This window comes from Phaethon lepturus, unplaced genomic scaffold (genome assembly GCF_000687285.1).
Source record: "Phaethon lepturus isolate BGI_N335 unplaced genomic scaffold, ASM68728v1 scaffold35179, whole genome shotgun sequence".
NCBI lineage: Eukaryota > Metazoa > Chordata > Aves > Phaethontiformes > Phaethontidae > Phaethon > Phaethon lepturus.
The window spans coordinates 21,279-41,387 of record NW_010566172.1 but is presented as its reverse complement, the minus strand read 5'-3'; the positions used below and the strand labels follow the sequence as shown (position 1 = coordinate 41,387).

Below are 20,109 nucleotides of genomic sequence, written 5' to 3'. Positions count from 1 at the left end.
ACATTGCACACAGTCACTACATGTAGCACTGACTTCAATAAGTTCTTTATTTTTAAATAAAGAAATCCCACTGAATCAAAGATAACAAAATTACAATTTTTTTTGCAATGATCTCCATTTTACACCACAAAAGAACAAAATTCAAAGAAAAAATCAAGGACACTGTTTTATATATATTTATATATATAATTTTAAAGGTAAACATCAGCAGATATAGAAAAATTGCATTGCTAGTTGCACATCTCCCCTGCAGCTGTCAGCTCCAGAGAATCTGACTCAGAACACAGCAGCAGAGAGGGTGTCTCAGTATACAAGCTTTTTCAGGGCAGCATTTAGAGTTGGTTCCAGAGTATAACCTTGCCAATTCAAAAATATTTTCATAGTAAACTGCTCACCAAGAACATTAGAAGTCACTCAGCCTGTTCTAACACAGCTGCATGGGCAAAACAAGGACACAGGTCTGTTCTTCCTGAGCTCTCCACACACCTCTTCCACGTGGTATTTTCAGAGAAAGAGGTTATACTTTCTCAGGAAGAATGTCTAGTGTTCTGTTGCTCTGAATTATGGTCAAGCTGTCAAGTAACACAAGATAAAAACACGCACCTTTGGAAAGCTGCTGACTTGGGCAAAGCAGTAGGGTTTGGTTATATCAAATACAAGTGGGTTCTGTTTGGCCTTTTTTTTTAAAGACTTCCCAGTTGGCAGGAGCCATGAGAAGGCTTGACATGCCAGTAGAGCTATAGTGGACATCCTAGAAGAAAGTTCTGTATCTAATCAAAGCTCTTGCATGACCAGAGATAGACAATGTGAGCTTGTCATCCAGGCAGAAGCAAAAAGGCTTTCTGTAGAGCCACCTTGTGGGGTCAGGCTCCTTACTGGCATTGAAACTACCTGGGTTAGGCAAGGCCATTGGGCAAGAAGGAAAGAAAAGCCTTTATCCACCAGTGATGCAGGATTGGAGCTTTTGGAGACTGTTACCAGACTTGAAAAAGGCTGTTCAATACCAGCAGAGCCAACCTGATAAATGCTGCCCTGGATTGCAGTGTTTGTGTCCATTGATTCACCAGCAAAACCAATACAGATGTTCAGAATAACCCTTCTGCCACAGCATGGAAAGCTGGCAACTACTTTGACTCATTGATGGCACTCATGCCTAAGCTTCCCCAACAGCTGAGAAAGTCCAGGCCAGCATAACAGACACTCCCAGTGACAAAAGGGGTACAGTTACAAGGCACCCCTTGCTTGGGCTGGTGTTGCTCTGAGGCATTCTGAGCTTGGAGAAAACTCAGAAAGTCCTCAGGCTGATAAGGACTGTTTGCTTTTCACCTAGAAGCCATGAAGGTGACACTACTTTGAGTCACTATGGCTCCAGGACCTACCCAACCAGCAGGCCCACCTAAGGAGTAAGGACACATGGAGCATGACTCAAGCCAGAAACAAGATGCTCTTCACAACAAATTACTTACACATGCAGAACAAGGTTAGGGAGTTTTCTAGTCTCTTGGAAAAAGACTGTGAAAAATTCCACTAAGCTTCAGACAGCCATAATATTTCCAGAAAAACTTAGAAGCAATCCAGGTGACTAAACTGTTTGGCAATTAAATCCTGAAGTTGCTATTCTCTGCTTTTTCTTTTGTAGTCACTTAGGCAATCTACCTCCAGCTACACTGCTGGAGAGTTAATAGACACAAGAACTTTGTGATTGTAAGGTAAGTCACATGTTAAGCAAAGCAAACCCTCCTTCTGTGACTCAATCCCTACTGCTAGAGGAGCAGAGGGCTGAAAATGACCCACTGCATATATACATTGTTATTTTAAGCCTTGAAATAGACTGTAGCTAGCTGTAGGCTGCCCACAAAGGTCCTTTAAGTTAGCACACACTTGTACAGTGTACATTGCCAGAGTCTCACTATCTAGTGTTTAAAATTCATTTACTAAAAAGCAAAGCCCCAAAAACTGACAGAGCTGTTACTGAAGTATCTAGATATGCTGATGTCAAGGGAGGAGGAGAAAAAGGGCAAGGCACCATGTGTCAAAGGGCTGTGGTCTAGGAACTTGTGACAGACCCAGGATATATGACACAGCTTGGCTAAATTCAGTACTGGAGATAGTAGTTCCCAACATCTTTGCTTAATGCCCTGTCATTGTAACCTGTATCTTCATAAACATGACTGCAGAAAAATACTCAGGAAAAGACTGCAGGGAAGTTCAAGTGTATGTCTCTACAGTGCAACTACAACACTGTCAGACGCATCTGAAAACACCTTCAATTTAGAAGCTAACCAAGGGACCATTAAAGATGCTGGCAGATCTGATGTGGTGGAAGCTGCAAGTTCCTTGTGTTCAGCATGAGCAAGTCCCAGCTGCCCACCTACAAGCTTCAGATCTTTCTAGACATTGACAAAGGTGATGGTTGGACAACCCTAACCATCAAACAGTAGTAGTTCTGCAACTTGCTATCTGACTGAGAGAGTCCCTAGGGTTTATGTTCAAGTGCTACTTACATCCAGTGATGGGAAAGATGTGTGTACCACATGAGGGGAAGAGCTCTGCTAATGCTTTTTCTAAATCCCAGTTTGAAACTAAACAGAGCACATGATAGATTCATCATGCTGTAATCTTGAACTGCATTATCAGACTATACTGTAATGATCTACAAGGGCACACCTCAACCACCTCATGCCTTGACAAGAGATGAAGAAGATGTCTTCACCCCTAAAACTTAAAAATTCAGATTGCATTTAAGATTGAGTTCACTGGGCAAATGAAGACCACCTACCCACAAGACTAGTATTGCCTTATTTTGGGAGAGAAGAGTATTTCAGATTAGGATTGGACAAAGTTCCATGCATCTTGGCGTACTGGCACTAGGTATCAGTTGCCAGTCACTGTCAGCAGCACGACTTAACACACAATTCTTTTCTTTGAAGGGCTTTAGAGAACACACACTGCAGCTTAACTTTCTCCTCTCCCACTTCCCTAAGATCTCTTAAGTTACTGCAGCAAGTCTGACATCACAAGTCTTGCTCTGAAAGCAGCATCAAATTGGATGACATTGAGAGAACAGGGGTTTTTCCCACTGCTTCCACTGACAAAGCTTAGTAAGCTGAACCTCAAGCTCCAGAAGCCTTGCACAAACAAGCCATGACAAAAGCTCTTCTTCCCCAAACACGCTAGAATTAGTTGGTCAAGTCAGAATTGATTTGAACAGCTGTAGATGCAAGTACAAAAACAGGTCAAAGACAGAGACCTGTATTATTTTGGGAGTCGAGAGTTTCAGAAAGCCCACAGCATTGGCACTTCTGAAGTATGAAGGCTTGGGTTGCAGGGCAGGAAGGAGTATTCCTCAAAAAGACCCTCCAACTTTAAAGCAAAACATCTATTTGATTAGACAAAGCTACAGTTCCTGTTGCTTTGAAAATTGCACAGTTGCTCACCTCATCTTAGAAGACTTGCTTAAATACAGGTCATTGATTAACTGGCCATCTCCTATAGTGAAATCAGCTTGAAATGAAGGTACATTTGATAAGAAGATAGCTCCCTCATACATTAGAAACAGAAAAGCCTGGTTCATGAACCATGACCTTTACAAAAAAGAAGGAGGAAGATCCCTCCCGCCCCCCAAGAAAAAGCTTCCCAGGACAAAGCTCTGCTTTCAGAGGAACTGGCATGACTTGGCCAAAAAGCAGAGGCAAAACACTTGCTTCGCCTCAGCATTAACCTTCCCAGACAGTACCAAGCCAGTTCTCACTCTCCTGACTTTCACATTCTGGGACAGTCAGCTGAACTGTTCTGCTAGTCTGGGGTCCTGGGAAGGAAGGCAGAGCTTCAGCTGCTTGGGGAGCGGGGCAGAGAGCTCCTGGCTTTTGATAAGGCTCTCAAGTTGAAAGCAGATATTTTGCTCTCAAAGAAGGTAAGATGCACACTGACCTTTCTTTCATAGGTATCCACATGTCTGGTCATATGATGAGCTCTTGACTTCAACAGCAGCATCAGCACCAAGAACAACTTCTGTTCCTCTAGAGCTGTCTGAAGTTGATATTCATCTCAGCACAGTAAAGCTGGATTGAGGAAGGACACACGAAGCACAGGCAGTCTTGTTTCCTCAGGGCAGACAGCCATGACCTGTGTAAGCTACAGCTGTAGTATACTATGAAAGTCAAAAAACTTCTGAAGTTGTAACCCACTGGAGATAAAAAACGTATCCCCCTACACACCTAAATTCATACTGTATCTATTTGATGTGTACACACTCCACTTCTTTGAAGCAAGAAGATATTTAAGTCATATCCAATGAATATTACATGAACAGCTAAAGCAAAAATTTGAAATAACTTTTACAACATATTTTAGCGATATACACAGATGCAGTATGAATAAGAGGGTAACAACACAGAGACAACATATCCACCAACTAAGAATATCCTTGCTAACTGATGCCCTAAAATAGTTCTTAAGGAACAGCCACAAGCATGACCAAGTTTTACCTAGTCACATCTTTCCTTTGATGAAAAAGGGAAATCTGGATTTACTAACAAGGAGAATGTGCAGATACCCACAGTTCATTGTAACAGGCCAACGTGTCTGGCCTAAGGCAAATGAAAGGAATTTCCTGATATAATGCACCTTTGCTACAATAGTTAATTATTGCTTTATTAAAACAAAAACTCACCTAACCAACCTACTGAAGTTCAGGGACAGGGCTGTCCAGAAGGCTTGTTCCCCTATATTACCAGACTGAAGTCTTGCAGCTTGTTTCACCCTTAAGCTATAAACTAAAGTGCCTGGAACACAGACCAAGGCTGAAGCAATAAAGTGCTAACTGATGTGGGAAGTGTGACAGGAGAAGAAATCCACTGACACTGTGATAAAAAAGTCCTAAGGATGGATTAATGAGACTACAATATTGACAGAACAAACAAATAGAGGAAAAAAGAGAAAAAGATTTTGACCACAAAGTTTCAGTCTCCAGATTGTCATGGGACAACTTTCCTTCCAGGGGATAGAATGGAGTCTTTAATAACCATCTTGGCACAGACCATAACAGCCACTTGAGGGAAAAGCACAAGTGAGTAGGCATCCTTTCCTGCAAACAGCTTTCATACTTCGCACATTAAAACTAGAAGAGGATGTCTGGGTGTAGAAAAGGAATTCAAGTGAAGAGCCCAGTGTCTTACTGGAGCCACTAATCCTACAGCATTTACACAGATATGAAAGTAGTTAGCCATGCAAAGATATCACTTTAATTGCACAGGACTGGAGACATCCAGTTCCCCATCAACAGTAAGGCAGATCATGTGTCTGAAAACCATCTGATGCTTTGAAAGCTAAGGGGAAGAATTTTGTTATGATTTACTTGGACATGAGGGGAGTAAATCTAAATAGATACCTTCACCCCCCAACAAATTAATCCCTAACAGTACATAATTCTCTGAAATATTCTTACAAATAGATTGAGCTCAGAAAGATCCTGCAGATTCTTAATCACTGGTTTCCATTTGGAAGCCAGAGCCAGCTTTAAAAAGCCCTGGGTCAAACAAAAAAATCCAGTACTAAGATGACTACATTTAAAAAGAGACAAAGACAACAAGGTGACTGATCTGGTCTCGGTGCAAGAGAACATGTTTACATAGAAACATTAACTGGTATTACCAGCCTGCAGCTTTTCTCTACTTTGAGTCCCAGCATAAAGACACCCCAATCCACAAACAGCTGAAAAGTTAAGTATTTTTAAACTGATTCATTTGTGTAAGTGCATTTCTAGGAACTAAAAGGATTCCCTTGAGATGGTGCAGGGCTGGCACTCCACTTGCAGTCAAGCATCTGTTTGTCCAAGCCACACTTCAGTGGCTTACAGACTGAACTGCTCACTGGCTTGTTACTTGGTACAGGGTTTTTCCAGCACCGGGACAAAGGAGAACAGTGTCATAGTTACTGTCACCTACACCTAAACAAATGCTGCAGATTAAGTTTTTGACCAGCAGGTGAGAGAATTTGATATTTGAAACTTCTGCTATATTAAAGCAAGCAGTCTTTAGCTGAATAACCCTGTAACAAGTCACAGTCAGCAACCAAATTCTTCAAGCAGAGCAGTAAATTACAAACCCAAGTGACTATATATGCAAAGACGTTCTCGCCAAGTATTAACCTCTGCTTTAACTCCACTTTGGAAGAAAACATCGTGATCAAACCCCAGCCATAGGATATCAAGGAGAATGGAAACCTGAAGCAGCAGGTGAGGGAACAAGATGTTCCCAAAGGGGGAAGATACACTGAAGTGATCCAGAGTCTTTGGGTCAATTACTCCTGACCAGATACAGCCTGCTCTGTGTCTGAGCAGTGAGATTTTGTCTTCTCCCACTGGCAGATGGCATTGGCATACTGTACCACAAGCTTATCCATCCAGGTCAGAGGTTCTGGGAATAGTACAGATCCCTCAAAAAATCCCAGGTGGCCTCCATGAAGGGGCAGCACATGCATGACATTTTCCCGTTTCTCTGTAAAAAAAAGGCACAAAGTTCCAGAAGGTTAATATCTTGGAGCTGAGAATGAAGCCATCTTAAGTTGTGATAATCAATTCTATCCTTGGCACGGTACCTAAAGGAGTAATCATGTGTAGGAAGCAGAAATGCACTGACAAAGGCCACAGCTACTTTGAAGTCCAAAGCACATAACCTTACTGCTTCACAGAACAGGACAGTCTGCAGGAACCCATCCCAGCCAGTACAAGATTGCCCAAGAAATGCTGCTGGCTGGACCCTTACAGCAATACCTGTATTGCTGTAAGAATGAACATTCTTAAACAAATTAACATCTTTAACTCATGTATGCTGGAACTAGGACTGTTAGCATCACATTGAGCTGCACCAAAGCTCTGACAGTACATCAGCCACTTTGTTCCATGTACAGTGAGAAAAATCCCCTGTGTGTGCTTCTGTCTGGAAGCAGCTGTGGATAAGTTCTCTGTTCACAGCTTTCAACCAGGAAAAGAGTGAAACCTGCTTCCCTCCCTGTGTACCCACTATTTGTGTGACAAAGGAGCAGATAGCTCCCTCTTCTGAGCTTCTAAAGGTAACTTGCCTTTTTTCCCTTGGCTGAAGATAAGACAGCTCACAGGACTCCTTTTAAGGGAGAGATCCTAGTTCAGTACCAAACACCACAGCCATGCACATGCCCGCCCTCTTCATCAAAGGGGGCTGTTCATCTGTACTCAAATCAAGACTATCACTATAATAACCCACCTTTCTACTAAATCCCAGTGAGGAATGAAGACATGAGGAAGCATTTTTTGACTCAAGAATGTAACCCAAATGTAACTTCCTGGCTATCAACAAGCCAACACAGCAGAAGGAGCCTGAAAGGACTCAAGTTCTTCCTGCTCAAGGTTAGCCTTGTTAGTTCTAGTGACTGGTTATTTAAAGAGGCTTAGTACACCTCTCACAGGATTACAGATATAAGGAGGCAAGTCAAACTGCTTTGAAATCATGGATCATGATGTGATAAGGAAGCTGCAGGTACACAAATATGCACAGCTGGAACAGACTGCTTCAACATACCTGAAAGAGCTCTTGGAATTGATAGAAGACTCTCATGCACAAGAGGGTCGTCAGCAGCATTAACCAACAGAAGAGGAACATAGATCTGCATCAAGAAACATGGCAGAAAAGGAAAAAACAGATAAGGGTTTGGTATTTAAATTTCAGTCTAGCAACTGTAAAAGCATCTCAGCCTAACTCAGTTAAGACATCTTATTTCAGAATTGCCCTGTGCCTGGAGAAGCATCAGAAAAGCAGAAAGAGTCAAAATTTAAGATGGTGGCTTTTCACCAATGGAGTACTTGGCAGCACTTGATTTCCGCCCCCCCCTCAACTCAATTGTATGAAAGGGGCAGGGGTGCACTAGAGCAAATACAGATTGAGTCACAGATCTTCTGCATTCTCAGAATTCGAATAGCTACACCCTCTTCTGCTCTGTATTGCTTTGCACAACAGAGCTGGCACCAGCTGCCTGATATGGACCCCTTGGTTAAAGTCCAGGAAACTCCCTTGGAACATTGCCATCCCCTGGCTCAGTAGATCAAGGAGAAATTAATCTTCCAGTTCCACTTCTGCAAAACTTTGGTCTGCTAAGCATCTGCCTGCCAGATGGTGTCCCGAGTCTCTTCAACAGTATCTAGTAAGTCCTTCTTCCTTGAAACTGCACGCTCTGTGCCACCACCCATTTCCCACCTTGTACTCATACACTTAGAGTGGTTCAGCTGAATGCACGGCTTTATCAAGAACACTTGAGTGCCACTACCCAGAGTTATGAGCTCTTAAAAGCCCAGAGCATTTAGCCCCACTATTACAAGCAGCAAGAACTGAAATCCCACTCCAATATACTGTGTCTGATTGTTTCTGAAAATCCCAGCTAAGACAGCTGTGTCTAGGTATCAACAACAGAAACCACAGTGCATTTTCTCTCCAGTAGGAAAATGAAAGTACAAGAGCAGCCTCTATTGCAAGAGCTTACCCTGTGCAAGTACTGCAGGCAGCTTTCTTCTTCATAGTATTCCTTTAGGGAACTGTAGCCATGGAACTTCCTGAAACAGAGAACACTGTCATTGCAATCATCTGTTTCCAGCACCCATGGGACTTTTACTTTCAAGTGAGGACATATATGCAGAGATAGCAATGATGCCTCAATTTTCATGGACAATGTTTTTTTTTTTCTACCCAGTGTCTGCAAAACTCACCTTTGGCAGCACATACCTTTATGCTTTCTGTGCTGACTCAAACATTGTAATAGCAGGAGCAAGTTAAACATGCAAGCTGAAGTCTAGCAGCCTTCACGGCATTTCTTTTAAAGCATCCTACTTCACTTAAGTAATTGTACATATGGAAGAAAGAAAAGTTATGATCTCGTTCATCTTCACCTGAAAGCCTTTCAAATACAAAACCACCACAGTTTATGAACCTCAAACATACTGAACAAAAGGGCCTTCCTACAAGCCACCCAGAATTCACTGGGATTCCAGTTCTTTGCCAAACCCTTAGCACTTCATCCCAAACCAAGGGTTCAGTAAACCTATACTCAAGTGCTTTTTTTTTTTTGACATAAGAGAATATAGGTGTTGACCCAAACTAGAAAGGCCTCAGGGATGAGTAGGGAGATTTCCCAAGGAACGGCTTTTAAAAAAAGAAGCAATACTCCCAGTCTGCCAAAAGCATTACAGCTGTATAGGCAACAGTTTACAGTTTCATTTTAGAAAGGCGTCAACGCTTGATACAGAACATGCCTGCATATGAACACTGCTGCTGAAGAAAGTGCTATGTTTTCAAGGACACAGGCAGTAACAGGCTACAGCTTAATAAAGCAGAGAGCTTAATTTACGTGTCAGTATCACAAGTTAAAAAAAGGTGGTATTATCTCAGCCAACCTTAATAGTTATTGAGAAGGCAGTAGTGGTTTTTTGGGGAGAAGATTTTTTTTTTTTTTTTTTTCAAAATTCAAGCAGGGATAAGGAGATTCATGAGCAGTTCTGAGCTGCTTTCTACATTCTGCACCTTTTTTTCTAGAGCTTGCACACAGAGCTGGCCTCTTCCTACATTATTGAAGGCTGCAGGTTCAGATGTTACTGATAAATAAATGCCTCCTAGATGATTCTGCAGAAGCTGTGACTGTCAATAGTTTTTTTGTTTCTGGTAAGTTTTATTCAATGTGAAGGCAAGGAAGAATGAGCTTGTCAGCACTGTGTTTTAGCAGATTCCTACAGGCACAGCAAGAAGCATGCAAGAGCAACACTTGAATGAGAAGGTACTTTCAGAGATCTACACAGGATCAGAGAATTGCCCTTCATACCTCATAACATTATCATCAATCTGCATAAGGGATGTTGCTGTATAGAGTTTGCTCAGATCAGCATCTGACAGGCTTTGTGGCTTCTTCATGTTGTTATCTCCAAAGAGAACTTGCCTGAAAGAGTAACATCAAGAAAAAACATCCATATAACACAAGAGCAGCAAAGCCTTGACCTGTTCAAGGACAGCCAAGTTTACTAAGTCTGACAAGGGAAGACTAGAATTAGGCTACATACACATGAGGCTTTCTTGGGAACAAGCACAGCTTATTTGTCCACTTCCCTTTGCAGCAAGGCATAACAGAAACCCTAGCAGTCTCTTTATAGAAAAAAACTTTCTTGTTATACTGAAAAACTGCATGAGGGGCCTCTAAAAAGAATCTTCCTAGAACAGACAGCACCAACAGTATTTGGAACACAGGCTGCATGTTAGAGGGAGGGTCCTTTGGCTCCAGACGAAACCTGTGGGTGGCTTGGGTGAGAGCACTAGCTGTCCTGGGCATAGCGTCTCCTTCACCATCTGGTCCTAAAGTCTCTCCAGCACAGCTACTAGGTTAGCTCACACAGCAGAAATTACTTGGGGCATTACCTTAGCAGAAAGCTATTTACTATGGACACTTGTCATAATTAGTTATTGCCCTCAGGAGAAGATCAGTTTCTTTACCAGAACAAACTTCTCCCCTAACAAATAGAACAAAAGACACAAGTTGGAAAGGAGTTTTTATTCCCTTTCAGAAGCAGCTGCAGGGCAGAGTAGGAGGGAGGCTAGGTTTGATTTGGGGGAGCTGCCTTAGAGCACAAGTGATGATGGAAAAAAGTTTAATTGAGCCAGCACTGGCTTTCTGTGTTATGAATTTAACATTTTAACAGACACTTACCTAACGTCACATGTTAGATTTGGTCAAGTTGTCTAAATATTCATCAGTCTGGAATGAATTCTATAGATTATCCTACATGTCAGCTGCCCTAATTCCTTCTACAAGTGTTTCATACTGCACAGGAGTGTAAACAATGAACCAGAAGTTTGCAAGTGACACATGCTTTTTAATAGGTCTTAGATATTTCCCTTCCTTTTCCCTTGAGTCAGGCAACTTTGAATATACACAGACAAGATACTTACACATTTAATGCTCTGAAAAGAAGTACCCAGAGAACTTTTGATGGAGGAAACAACGTTGAGTACATCACCTGTTTAATACACACATTCCTTGATATGCGAGAGCCACAGATCACAACAGCAGCACAGGGATCCTACAAGTACACTTGCACTCTAAGAAAAGCAACACTAAAAATTTTGCTGGCTACATGCTCTTTCCAGAGGAACAGCTAGAAGCCAGAACTACAGTTTGATTATTTGCTTATTTCATAAGCAGCAGCCCCATACAGCAGATCTTGAAGATTAGTCCTACCTCAGGTAGGTGGCAGAACAAGAGGCTCCTTGAATAGGGAATTCTTTGGCTAGAAGTGAAACAGATGCAGAATACTCCACTTTGAAGTCTAATTGCAGTGCTTTCCTGTGTGCATCTTGTTTATTCATTAAGCATGTTTCCTCAAAAGGCAAAAAGACAAAGCTTGCTTTCTTCTAACAAGATCTACACTATATGAATGAGATTGATATGGGACTCCCCTTCTCTGTCGGTTCATCTAAAGACCACCAAGCAAGGAACTGGTGTATAATCTTTCAGGAATCCTATTTTAGAGGACTGAGAAGATAAATCCAATAGCAGTTGACCCAATCAATTCTATCAGTGTAAGTGATGTATTGCAGTACCTGTGAGAAAGGATGATCTTCTTCATGTTGTCTGCCATGAGGAAGTTATAAAATCTTCTACATTGATCCCACTGCATGAAGGTTTCCTGTGCCCTAGAAAAAAACCACAGTGCAGAACAATCAAAGCTGTTAATGGAGATCTATAAAGATCAGATTAATACACTGTAGCATCTTATGGCAGCCTAGAGGCTATGTAAACAAATCTCCAGGTCTTCCCTGCCACAGCTTAACCTTTTCCAGGAAATCACTTCCACTTTGATGAAGTCTGGTAGTATCAGAAAACAGATCTGCAGTCTCATTTTGCACAATACAATTAGCAATTTTGATGGGAGCATTTAAGAGCCATCAATCAAGATCTGCAACACTGACAAGAGGATTTTAGTATCCCTTTGCATAAGTTGAATGTAATTTACCTAATGGGACTAACCAAGGAAAGGACTAAAACCTGTTGCTGAACAAAGTGTTGTCTATTGTGCATATAGCTCTGCAGAGGAAATAATTTGTGCAGATGTTTCCAACATGTAGAGACACTATTGTTTTAGCTTCATTGGCAGACACTGTAGGAATAAATACTAGTTGCAGCTGCAAGTGGCATCTGAGCTGAAGTCTTTACCTATTCTCAAAGCAGAACAGCACTTCACAGCTTATCTGTTGTTAAAACAGAACTAAAGTCATCCAGACTTCTGTGAGCTCTGCCAGACACCAGCACTCCTTTACTATGCAGGGTCATGGGCAGGTTATAGTTTTACTCTTAACAGGCTTTGCTGTTACTGAGGAAACACACTATCATTTACTGAGCAACACAGGAATGCTGGGAGCAGTTTCAGCTACTGAAGTAGTTCAACCATTTAAACATTAACATACCATGAGAACTACAGCAGATTAGCATGACCTCCCAAGCCACCACCTGCAAGTCCCTTACCAGAGCAAAAGCAAACTATGTTTTCTTATAGTAAGCCATGCTGGAATATGGAATTTAAAAAACCACAAGCAACAACTTCCTTATCTTTTTGTCTAGCCTACCTACTAGACTATACCTACCATGTTTATGCCAGGGCAGGAGATGAAGGAAGACAGGAAGATGCACATTTCTTCCTTCAGAAAAGATTTTTCCAAGCAAACCTATTAAGTTATTACGAGATGTTTGAAGTTAAAGCTACTACATTTCCCTGCAGTTCCTGTGGTGTACAGTAGTACTCCTAATATGAAGAGCTGCAACCACTGAAAAAAGGCAGCTTCCAGTATTTTGAGGACTGTACAGGTTTAAAAGCTGGAGTCTCTCCCCACAGCCTGTAGCTATGGTAAAGATGCATTCCACAGGATCAAGAAGCAGAATCAAGCCTGTGCAGGAAGAGATTAAAGAATAAGGAGACGCATCCCCATTTAGCCTCGGGGAACACATTCCTCAGATGCTGTGTTAATTCATTAAACTAAGTGTCTCATTCCTCTGGCAGATCCTAGTATTGCTGCTATTTTATCATGTCCATCTATAGAGCTCACGCTTAATGCTCTGGTCTGGAAAGGCTTTCATATTTCAGATCCTTGGTTCACCTTGCTCACCACCACTTTCTTCCTTCACTTCCTAAAGTTATTTGGGGGATAAAGGCTGTACAAGCTAATATAAAAAGAAAACAGAGTTGTAAACTAACTGGTCATGTCTACCAGGGTAATCCACTTCCATGTAGCCCAGTGTGATTAGGCCAGTTATTTTAACCTACCAGACCAAGCCCAGGAAGGCTAAGGTTTAACCATTCTCTGCCTGGAAGTGCTTTGTACCTCTTCCCTCCCACTTCTATAATCGGGGCACGGGCCCTCTCTGTCCTGTCTTTTGCTTAGTACACATTTACTGATGTTTCCTTCTCCTAGCTCTTTAAATTATCATTTAAAGCAGAAGTAGATATTAAGTAGGGAGACACAAGATCTGAAAAGCCTTCGTGCTGACTGGCCAGTAATGCACTGAGATGTTTTGTGACCAGAGGTTTGGTAGCAGGTGTTTACCCAGCAGGTGGAGTCAAGAGCTCAGTAATCCACACAACCCACTGAAGACTTGCATTAAACTCAAACAAGCAGCTGTTATTTTTGCACACAGATATCCAAGTGGATTATTGTTAAATAGGTTGCCCTTGCCCTGCTATTCTACCAGCACATCATGACATGCTACTACAGAAATAGGCTTAGGGAAGAGCATTACTTGCAACATCATTTTGGAGACCAGAAATACAATATTGCATAATTGCAGAAGATGAACCAAGTGGACCACAGCCAGATGTGATTCTTGCAAACACTGTTTGACGGCTGCAATTGAGGAGCTGGCTTCAAAAGGATGCTGTGCTCCACGCCAGAACCCCAAGACAACTAACAACATTTTACTTGAAACAAAACAGAAAAACTGTTCCTGGAAGTATCTGTTCAAATTTTAAGGGTGTGAACTCACGGGGACCTAGCAATAGATTATACACTCTTTTAGGAGTAGTCACATCTGATCTCAAAAGGGATTAGGTATACCAGACTATTACTAACATGCATATCAAGCTTTTAGTCACATCTTAATGCTTCCAGAAAAGCTTCTTTCTTTTACCTGTAAGAGCTTAACTCATAAAAGGTGTCTTCATGATGAGTATCAATCTGGTCCCTATACAGGCAGAGCACCAGCAGCATCAAGAGTTCCAGCTACCATGACCAGGCTGGGAGGCCAAACTCCATAGCAAACCCCTTACAGGGCTGCCATAGTTTCACCATTTTTATCTGCCCAAAGGATCTTGACCCAAATACCCTAGTCTCAACAGCCCCTTTTGCCTTTCAGGGAGTCTCAGGGCTCAAAAGTAAAATTAAATTACTGTGAAGTCAGCTACACCTTAGCAGTTGTCCATATGTACAGACAGTAAAAACCGAAAAGCAGTAGCTTATCAGTTATACTGGTTTAATCTTCGTTAACTGTGCACACCTGGAAAGTTACTGCCTCTTAGTTGAGCCACCAGCTTTCACGCAGCAGTGCTGCACCCAGACATCAGCAAATACAAGTGTTAGCACTAGGTGGAGCCCTTACAGCTCTTGTGAACTGCGACAGCCTCGGCTTCCCGGTGGGGAGCCACAGGTCAACATTTTAGTCAGACTTTAGGGCTAAGCCTTCTCCTCCCCACCTTCCAAATTGCATATCATGGTTGCAAGCGCCTCTCCACCTCTTCATCAGCCTACGGCACCATTTCGGCGACACACACCAGGTGGGAAGCACGGACTGACAGTGTATGAGCTGTGTGTGTCTCTTCCAGTCTCCCCAGGTAAGAGTTGCCAGATGAAACTGCACACTGAAGCCAGAAAAGCTGTTACGAACCAAGGGATACTTCTCAAAGTGATGAGAAAGTGTAAACTACTGCTTGCAAACCTGGCATCATCTCAGCAGTTTGTCATGCTGCCCAGCCTGCCTGGTTAATTATACCATGACTGCATGGGGAATGCCTCCTCTTGGGATGCTGTAGCAGTGAGACAGTTAAGCCAGCTCACACACACAGCCCAGAAGTTGCCAGCATGTACCTGGCCAGGTACAGAAAACTTATTTGCATTGTTGACAGAAAGCTTATTTGTGCTGCCAAATCAAAAAAATCTTTGGCTGCTCCTTCAGGAGGGCAGCATCCCATACGCTGCAGTCTGTCAGACCAGTTCAACACAAGAGAAGCAACACACTCTTCACCTTGCCCTTCCACATGCACCCTGCCAAAGATCTGCCCCCTCCCACAACCCCAGAAAAGACTAGCACAGAGAAGGTTCTAGACCTACCTCAATGCACTGTACCCCTGGCATACACTGACACAGCACAGGACTCGTTCCTGGTTGCCCTGGCTCTCCCCCAGGTATTTGCACACAATGTTTCCGCCCAGGCTGAAGCCCACAACAACCAGCTGGGTCTGAGGGTAAGTCTTCTTGATGTAGTTAACCATGGCACCAAATTCCCAGGTGCAACCTAAAAATAAGGACAAAGTCAAGAATCATATTATAACATACCTAGAATTCCCACTTCAAGCTTCAGTTGTGTGCTTTAAGTTCAGCTTCTTACCCCGACTTTTCAATAACCATAAGGTTTTAGGAGCTCTGATTCACACATGTTCATGTATGTTTTAAGATTCCTGTGGACCTTAGCTTATGCCTAGCTCTGACAAAGTGCCAAAGTAAGATGAAATTAACTTGCTTAAAGTCACAGCAACAGCTAATCTGACAATCCAAACTCTTCTTTCCCAAGCAACATCCAAGCCTTAACATTAGTATGTAAGAACAGCGCACGTCATTCCCTTCCTGAGGCAGTTTGCCACTTCCGAACCTTAAGTGGGGTGTCAGGAAAGCAGCTTGCTCCTTTGCTTTTAGCAAGGCTGCCATAGATTCTTAAATCCATGCTGATGCAGTGAGGGGATGGAAATGCAGAACAGAGCTTTCAGTGACTGTTGCAGGGCCTGACTAAGCTGGTGCTCTCTGGAATGGGAGGGAAGGGTTTAAGCAGAGGCAGCTAGCCATTTTTAACCACTGACGAGGTAGAGATACTGAAGCTTCTTAAAATATGTATGGGTATCCCCTCTTCAAGAGAGCAGGTAAATGCCTCTGTACAGATCTGCTCTGCTCTCAGCTAACACCCACTTGCATCCCACAGGCTACAGGGACCAAGCTTCTGATCCAGCTTCTGACAGTACTTTGGTCCTCAGATTGTTTGACAAATTTGAAGGCCTCCACACATGCAGCATCCGAGTACCTACAGCTATTTCTCCTGCCTTTGAGTTTGGGAAAAGCAAACATGAAGAGAAACAGCTGCAAAACTGATGGCCTTAATACACTGATACCAACTGTCTATGCACTTTGTTAACCTTCCCATTGGATTTAAGACTGCAAACCACACAGGAAGTGCCACATGAGCAACAGATAAAATTCCAGCTGTTTATTCCTGTCTAGAGTCAGAATCTCAACTCTATAGCCTGGAACTCAGGCAAGTCCTCAGAGTTGGGATTCCACCCTGTGCCAACGTAACACAGCTCCACTGTGTCCCCATCCCAACTATAGCACCCTTGCTAGGCATCAGACTCAGGTTTTGGCTAGCCTAGTCTAGAGTAGACTCCAAGCACCAGGGTTTGTGTTTACTTCAATGAAACAGCAGGCTTCTGGCTGACCATTTCAGCAGGGCTTGGGCACTTCCTTGTGAACATTCTTAATGAGCATTTTTCCACAGGATGTCAAGTGCTGCATTGCTCTAGTTTCCTCTGAAAGAAGCCAGCAGTCAAAATACTTTAGTGTTTGACCTTCATGATTTGAGGGCAGCTGGCAACTATTTCAGAAACGTGAAACTAGAATAGCAACAGGTCAAGCTTGATGTAAAGGCTGGAGGATTCAGCCAATCCCAAATTTAGGCTACTTGCTCCTCAACAAATATGCCAGGAATCCAGCAAAAGCTGGAAGGACACTAGGATATTTGGGTTGGAGGCAGAGTAAAGACTGTTCATGGTCTTGCTGGCACTCCACTTAACAAGCAAGTCTGCCAAGTGATTTACTGTCTTACTCAAAGGAAGTGTTAGGCATTCCTTGTCCTTTCCAAGGCTATAAAAGACTCTGAAAGGTATGTCTCAAGATATGCACTACACAGTAACTCTCTAAGGTCTAAAGCAAAGCTCCACAGAAGAAAGCTCTTGACTTATCAAAAAAGCATATGCTTTAAAGGAGGCCAAGCTTAGTCCCCAAGACATGGTAGGCTTGAAGCCATTAACAGTCTAGGACTTCAATACAAATTGAGGTACTTTGTACTCCTGAAACATTTTCCACCAAGGAGTACATTTAATAACTCTAAAACAAGCAACAAAGCTTTATGGCCTATTTGCCTGCCAGAACTAGAATCTCAAAGCACAGTATTTCTATTTTGGCAATTCAACTGTTCAAGATAAACATTCAAACTGTTAATCCAAACTCTTAGCAGTAAGTATCTTCGTTATCTTTAAAAAAGAAAAAAGAAAACAAACACCAGTCTGCTAAACCCAGAGTTGACTCCTGACATGACATACCTATAGATGTTTGCAGTAAGGAGGGACATGAGAGCTCGAGACAACTCAGGAACAGGCAGATCAGGTCACAGACAAGAAGGCCACATTCTACAAAGATTGTGTTACTCACTGGCAGGGCAGTTCAGAATAGCTGGAGTCACCCTTAACACAGTTCCACATCCTTTATTCCTTTTAATTTCTAGGTTAAGAAAGATTTCCTTATACTCAAGGTGAAAGCCCAAAATCATGGCAGTTAAGCACTACCACTTGTGTAGCTTTATTGTCATACTGTAGAATTGTTGCTGTTCGTTGACATTTGTTACCTGCAGGGACCAATCCTCATGTGTCCCTCCTAGCATAGAAATGTACCAGCCTAGCCAGAAAATACAAACTCCTCTCATATACATTTTACAAAGCCTCAGAAGTAGCGTTTATCCTTCAGAGCCGGGTTTATTTCCCATTCCACCAAACTAGCATTTCAGCATCTCTAAAATAATTTCAGCAGGCTCTTAGTAGCCACAAGAGGTTTTTTCCAGAAGTTTTGTTTTCAAAAAACTGCCTCCTTAAGCCCTAGAAATTCCACAAGCTTGAAAATAAGTCCCCACTTGCCATAAAGTACCTACCGTATGTGAACATTCGTGGAGAAGTGAGCTCAATATTTGGTAAGGCTCCCAAGTGATTCAGGACAGCACATCTGTACCCATTTTTTTGTGCATAGTCAACAAAGGTGCGGATATACTGCTTCTCACTGTGGTTAGCAATCCCAGGGCAGATTACCATCGTGACATCCTCTGTGCACAGAAAGAGAGAGAAGTTAAGTAAATGTCACTTCATGCAAATTAAGAGATTCATAAGGCTTCCATTTCAGAACCATGGGAAACCATCTACCAGAAGCAAGCTAAAAATCCTACTAGTCTGCCAAAAATCCAGTATGGGACAGGAGACTAGCAGCTCTAGTGCTACAGATGTGAAAAGGTAATTCATGTTACAGGAGATGAACAGTTCTCTAACTTCAGGGAAAGCTGCCCAAACAGTTCTACAGGCACTGCCTAGAGACCAAGAGTAAATTCTTCCCTTTGAAGGATGTTTTTGACATTACACATGTTCTGCCTTCTGACAGCCTGTTGTGACTGCTAAGTGTGTGGAAGCTCTGGAGCCCACTGCCCATTCATGCACCAAATAGACTGGTTACACCATTTCCCCCTCACTTCTGTTCCAGAATTAGGTGTAACAGATATCCCAATAAAGCTTTGCTAAGCACAGACATTCAATTGGCTGGCATTAGCTATCATCTGCTTTGTGGCTAATTTAATGATATTTGATCTGCTGACACTGTTCACTACTTTAACAAGATATAATTTCATCAACTAAGAAAATAATTGTTGTAATACAAGTAAGCACAGTAAATTACATTCGGGATTAGCATATGCACTTCAGATTAGCTATCAGACTCTTTATGTGCAAAGCTCCAATGCTTAGCAGCTCTAACCACTGAATTTTTGCCTCATTAGGCAAGCACTGCTCAGATCCTCTTCAGTGATAAAGATAACAGTAACTGTTCTAGTGCAGCATTATATCACAAGGATCTCAACACTGACAGTGAAGAAAAGAACTCTGCTTTTTCTGAAGGCCAAATGGAAGTCACAGACTTACAATGAAACCAGCTACTGTGGAGTAAGTTGTACTTCTGAAGTCAATCCACAATTGATTCAGTTTTAAGTGTTGCTGTTAGTAGTAGTAGCAGCAGCGAGTTTGAAAGCTGACATTCACTCTGAATATATACACATAGTGTTGTAAGGGATTGCCGTGACTTTCTACTTTTTCATGGAGTTCTCTTCATATCTGGACTCCTTCATATCCTGTGCACATGGAGTTTGTTTTCATGCAGATCTTCAAACACCTACTGTTAGTAAAGACTACCAAGAATCTGTTTCTAAGGGGGGAGATAAAGGCTAGTTTCTTTTCCATACACACCAGGCTATGAAGGACCTCATGCAGCTAACCTCTGTTCTATGATCCCATAGCCTTAGCAGGCAAAAGGCACTCCAAACATCACTTACCACCAGATTCTCTTTGCCAGCCTCTCACTTGAGGTACAGGTTATGGAACATTTCTTCAGTTAACTCCCCACCTCTTGCCACAAACAGTTAATTAGTCTAGTAGGGTCTCTCCTGCTGTCTGAGATATAGGTATACAGCAAGATGTCCTCATAGCCTCCACTCACTGGTTAGTATTACTTAGCAGCTCACTTCCATCACCAGAATGAACATCTAACTGCTAAAGCATGTAGTGGTGTCTTCATCCCTCCCACAGAGCACAGAATCAAGGTTAGCAGTTATATGCAGCCAGCAGCTGTTTTACTGACCTCCAATACAGTGCTCAGACTGTGGCTCAAAGAGATCAAAGGTGGCTGTTGCTCCATCTGGCATTGTGAGGTACTTGCGAAGTCCGTATGGATGTGGAGATCTCACTCTCCCCATTTTTCCGTAAAG

General features: G+C 42.4%; 1 protein-coding gene across 1 annotated transcript in view; it reads right to left on the bottom strand.

Annotated features, from left to right (window-relative positions):
- Window positions 1–5,738: 5,738 nt before the first annotated feature.
- The window catches only part of ABHD2 (abhydrolase domain containing 2), a 24,615-nt gene continuing 10,244 nt past the window's right edge, over window positions 5,739–20,109 (bottom strand). The window contains 8 exon segments of the mRNA XM_010295401.1: window positions 5,739–6,497; window positions 7,557–7,641; window positions 8,512–8,581; window positions 9,841–9,954; window positions 11,610–11,702; window positions 15,384–15,567; window positions 18,241–18,408; window positions 19,983–20,109. The exon segment at window positions 19,983–20,109 is cut by the window's right edge and continues 30 nt beyond it. Of these exon segments, the coding sequence (XP_010293703.1) occupies window positions 6,301–6,497; window positions 7,557–7,641; window positions 8,512–8,581; window positions 9,841–9,954; window positions 11,610–11,702; window positions 15,384–15,567; window positions 18,241–18,408; window positions 19,983–20,109 (1,038 nt within the window). The 3' untranslated portion in view covers window positions 5,739–6,300.